Source organism: Branchiostoma belcheri, unplaced genomic scaffold (genome assembly GCF_001625305.1).
Source record: "Branchiostoma belcheri isolate BF01 breed outbred unplaced genomic scaffold, Haploidv18h27 scaffold5, whole genome shotgun sequence".
NCBI lineage: Eukaryota > Metazoa > Chordata > Leptocardii > Amphioxiformes > Branchiostomatidae > Branchiostoma > Branchiostoma belcheri.
Genome location: NW_017804131.1, coordinates 1,065,831 through 1,070,457, shown reverse-complemented (window position 1 = coordinate 1,070,457; position 4,627 = coordinate 1,065,831). Strand labels below are relative to the sequence as shown.

The 4,627-nt window shown below is 43.3% G+C and overlaps 2 protein-coding genes across 2 annotated transcripts in view; one reads left to right on the top strand and one right to left on the bottom strand.

Moving 5' to 3' along the window:
- Positions 1-213, top strand: part of LOC109479622 — an 814-nt gene extending 601 nt beyond the window's left edge. The window contains exon 3 of the mRNA XM_019781608.1: positions 198-213. Coding sequence (XP_019637167.1) covers positions 198-213 — 16 coding nt within the window. The remainder of the gene's footprint in view (positions 1-197) is intronic.
- LOC109479954 (sepiapterin reductase-like) lies at positions 7-2,470 on the bottom strand. Its single transcript, XM_019782034.1, has 4 exons — positions 2,047-2,470; positions 1,422-1,663; positions 926-1,008; positions 7-617 (listed from the first exon to the last, which is right to left on the bottom strand). The coding sequence occupies exons 1-4, from the start codon at positions 2,351-2,353 to the stop codon at positions 464-466; spliced, it is 786 nt and encodes a 261-aa protein (XP_019637593.1). The 5' UTR covers positions 2,354-2,470; the 3' UTR covers positions 7-463.
- Positions 2,471-4,627: the final 2,157 nt, after the last annotated feature.

Sequence of the window (4,627 nt, the reverse complement as noted above, 5' to 3'; positions counted from 1 at the left end):
CAAAATTGTCTGTCACAAACAAGCGAGGAAGGCACATGACAGTCTACTCTTGATTCAAGCTTGTAGAATGTCTATCCATGAGATAAACTAGTCAGTCTACTTTTGTTGCGTAAAGTTAGCAAATAACTAATGTTAGCTAGTCATTGTCAGACGTAAGTGCTTGTAACGAGGATTTATCCTTTTTTGTTATTTCAAAGACAACCTTTCTATTAATTGAAACAAAAGATAAAATGTCGAATTCGCGAGTTCTAAAAATACTACATGCTGTAGAGGTAGCGGGTATCCTCATGTGAGAGTTTGAAACAGCTCCTAGAGTTTCACGTGTAAATATTATTAGCTGTTAGACCGTTAAATGTACGTACATGTAATACATAACCTGAAACGCTCTACTTTATACGCTCTGTATAAAATAATATCCATATATTAGGCCACGTTTTATGATTGAACGTTCATACACAAATGTTCAGTCATAAAAGTCCACGTGGCTCCCGTTTTCGAACTTGTTGTCCCCGAGAAGTTTGACCATCTTCTTGGCGGAGACGTCCGGATCCAGGCCGCTCCGGCTCTTAGACATGCCGACGAAGAACGCGCGAACGTCCGGGTCTGCAGTCTTCTGCCTGCGGACCGAAGAAAAACATAAAGACATCCGTATCAATATCCTATCTCACACATTAACGGATCATTTCAGTTGACACGCAAAGGGGCGAGTTGTACAGTCTCCTGACTCCCGGGATTCGAACTCTTACGAACCCAACGCCCTACTCGCAAGGTTAAAAAGGTCCGAACTACTAGTACTTACACTTGCCAGTTGGTAGCGCTTGAAACCCACTGTTACACAGTGTTAAATCAAAATCTTATAAGACACCTTTAAGTAAAAAAAAATTGAATTCTAAATCAATTTTGATAAAAACTCTTTCCGACTTACGCTGCCTCCTCGGCCATATCAGTCTGCAGCGGGCCGGGTGCGTAACTCAGGACTCTGACATCGGGCTGCTCTTGCGCTAGAACCTGGAGGGAAATGTGCGCTTAATGATGGTGTAACTCATCTAACGATGAGGCATAACCCGTTTTTATTTGGGGTATAACAAAATAAATAGAAAAAGAAAAGAAGGAAAACTAGACAGGAGAGACAAGAGTTTTCTTCACTAATTTCTTTTTTTTTCTTTTTGGTAACTTACCACAGCGTGTAATACGCGTGGTATACAAGAACAGAAAAATCCCTAGAAAAATAGTTTGTGGTTTGTGTGCGTGTTATTGAGTTATGCAAGCTGTGGGCCTTGAAAACAAGAGTGACCATTTAGCAGCAACACCCGGCACAGAATCCGATGCCGTACCGCCTTACTTGAAGACGATAAAATGAGAGAAACACATGGGAAACAAAAGGAAGTTCAATTAAGGGGAACTACAGACCAGTACCACACCTTAAATATCATGTCTCTCGCAGCTTTAGCGCCACAGTACAGTGACCAGGACTTGAATGGCTGCAGCGCGCACAATGACGTGACGTTAACCACGGTCCGCCGCGCGTTCGGGATGGACGCCGTGGCTGAGAAGAACGTGGAGTTCAGACACAGGACGCTGCTGACGTTCAGCTGGTAGTAGTCGGTGATGACCTTGGGGTCGGAGAGTTCTGACGTCAGCTTGGAAACGTCACCTAGCGAACCTGAGTAAAATTGTAAAGATAGAAACGATAGACTGCGTCATATCAAAACATACTAGTAATAGCAACGATATGCAGGCTAGAAATCTGGTTGGATTTCTTGAATTGATTGCAAAAACCCCGCGTTTGCTAGTTCTCTTTGAGTATAGTGCTCTACGTAGTACATCTTTAAAAGCCCAAGTTTATCTGATATTCCACATCATTACAAGCGTTGACTACAACTAGTATGCTAAACCTGCGGCCCGGCTTTCCACGAGCCACGCCCACCACCAAGCGCCCCATGCGGAATAATACTGTACTGCACCGTAAGACAACTGTTTTAAACAACAGCCGACATGACTAGGCATACGCTAAAATGTCTAAATTCTGTACACGTAAGTACATACCCGCATTGTGGATGATGATGGCATGTTTAAAACTCCCCGGTGAGGGTATGTCACAGATCCTGGCGTGTAGCGCGTCGCTGTACGTTCCCGCAATGTCCCCTGCAACTACCTTCACCTGAGCATGCGGCGCCACCGCCTCGATTTTCTTCTTCGTCTCGTCCAGACCGCCCTCTCCTCTCGCTGTGATCACGATGAGAGAACCGTCCCCGACTGCCTCGGCTAGGTTGATGGCCACGGCCCGTCCGAACCCTTTGCTAGCGCCGGTTACAACACAGAACGTCGCGACTTTCAGGTCGGCAGCAGCCATGATTTGAACTGACCTATGACCTCACCATGTGGGGAGAATACGTTAATACCTTGGGTCGCATGTGTTACCTTGGTTTGGAGCGACTGCAAAGTCACTCCAACCACTTTGAACTACTGTAACTTTAATATAACCTACCATATATCAACAAAAAGTCTTTTACATGAGGAAAGAGTCACCGTAACTCATTTTTGTGAGACTACAAAGACCAGTAAGCTTCATTAATGCACTATCCCCAAGCTAAGTTTAAGTTATTGGCAAAAAAGAAATGACCACTGCCTTGAGAAAAAAATACTCAGGTATGTTACGCGAAATGAGTTTGAAAGCCTCTCTCGTTCCACAAGACTTGTGTTCGTGGTGTTTTTCTGTCAGCTTGGGTCTGATTGCGGCTGTATTGTGTGATACTATTGTTGACCGCCGGGAGAGATCGGTGCTGTGTAACCTCGGTAATAATGACATTGACTAAATAGAACTCTCAGAGCGCCAGTGGAGCGCGGCCCAGCTACCCCTTCACACGATTCTTGTATAGCAAACGGTTGGAAAACGATATGCTGCTTTCCATCCAACAACATGTGATATAAAACAACGATTTATTTCTGTATGCATGTCTATCAGACTGTCATAACTTTTTCCAGGTCTACAAAGTCCTGGAAACAAACACACTCTTCTCATTACCACAGAACCTCCATTTTATTTTTTTTGTCTCCCAAAGTTTCAAGGGAACTCCGAAACCTACCATGATTTAGTATTTAATTAAAAGTGGCCGTATATTATTGTCCTTCGTCTATTGCTTTTCCTGTTCCTTCTATTTGGCTTTTGGGGAATAAACTAGGACCCCTTCGCATGATCCCTCTAAAAATAGAAATGTTGAAAGCGATACGTTATTTTTTCACCGAAATACCGTATTAAAAGAAATGTATTTTGGTGTGTTTTACGGTATCAGAACTTCCACAGTGCCCCAACACCATTAGTCTTTGCTTTTATCTCAGATTGCACATGTCCGCTTATCCGCTAGGCGGCGTTTATATCTTGCCAAAGAAACACCTGTTATGTATTACATAGTATGTATGAAGTAAAACATGTTAAGTGTCTACTAGTATAACGTTACATGGAGATCCAACATGTGCTGAAAAAATTCTCGAAACGATGAAACAACCTCGGTACCAAATCATTTTATATCTGTAGACACATTTTCAAAAGTCTCTCTGATCCCCTAAACTACAATGGAACGGTCTGTCCCGGTGCATTTTATTGCGTCATCAACATGGCGGAGGGTGACCATGTGTTAACCGCCGAAATGAGTCCTTAGCATGGTTCACAGAATTTATCATAGCGCAGTCAGAATCGGGAAAGCCAGGCTAAAATATATGTCGTTGTAATCCTTACAAGTCAGGGAACCTCGGGAAGTTCACTTGAAGATCATACTTGTACACAAAAACGAGCTTTGTAGCGTCAAAGTTGACTCATTTCCATTTTTCGGCGAGGTTTCCGCCATTGGATTTCCGTCAAAATACGCACCCTATGGGGGTTTCGCGGTATCTGGTTGCATCTGTTTCCGGGTCACGTCCAGCGACGTCATTACCCGGCGAAGGGCCGCTGCCAAGCCAAGGGCAGTGTACTGCGCAATACTCACCCTTTCGGGAAAGAATGCTCAAGAATTATATATATGGCTCTTTTGCTTCAACTGAACGAGCCACTGACATGTATGCACTTGTGTAAAAACGAGTACGCTAGCAATCATTCGATAGCCGATACATTTTGCCTGTATCGACGACAACACGACTTTCACCTGAATCACATTGGGCCCCGAAAATTACCTAATTTTTACCAAAATTGTTGTTAGACAGCATGAAGACAGTCCGACTTTAAAAATCTCAATCGTTGCAAAATCGTCTCCCGTGTATATAATTGCAATCATACAGGTAAAAGCCAGGCATAGAAGTGTATAAATATTGTCGCCCAGCCCATATAGGCTGATAGGACACCATGCATGAGTACGTGGGATACAGAAATCACATGATTTAAACATAAGTATAAATTAATCATCAACTAGAAAGGTGACCTTTGCAAAGCCGTTACGGTTTCACAAGTTCTTCCAAAAAATCCTTGACCCTTTGGCGAGTACTCTTTCTCGCAAAGGCGATTAAGGTCTGCCCTCCGTGTATATCATATAAATGATACACGCAAAAGTCGGGTCGTCTTCGAAGTACCTTATGTATCATTTCAATGATACGTGTAACTACCTAGGTTTTCCAAAGTCGGACTGACTTCCAATAT

Coding starts and splice junctions, on each gene's coding strand:
- LOC109479954 (XM_019782034.1), bottom strand. CDS start 2,353: ATGGCTGCTGCCGACCTGAAAGTCGCGACGTTCTGTGTTGTAACCGGC. Junction 1,664..2,046: donor CATCATCATCCACAATGCGG/GTATGTACTTAC, acceptor AATTTTACTCAG/GTTCGCTAGGTGACGTTTCC. Junction 1,009..1,421: donor CGAGAGACATGATATTTAAG/GTGTGGTACTGG, acceptor ATTTCCCTCCAG/GTTCTAGCGCAAGAGCAGCC.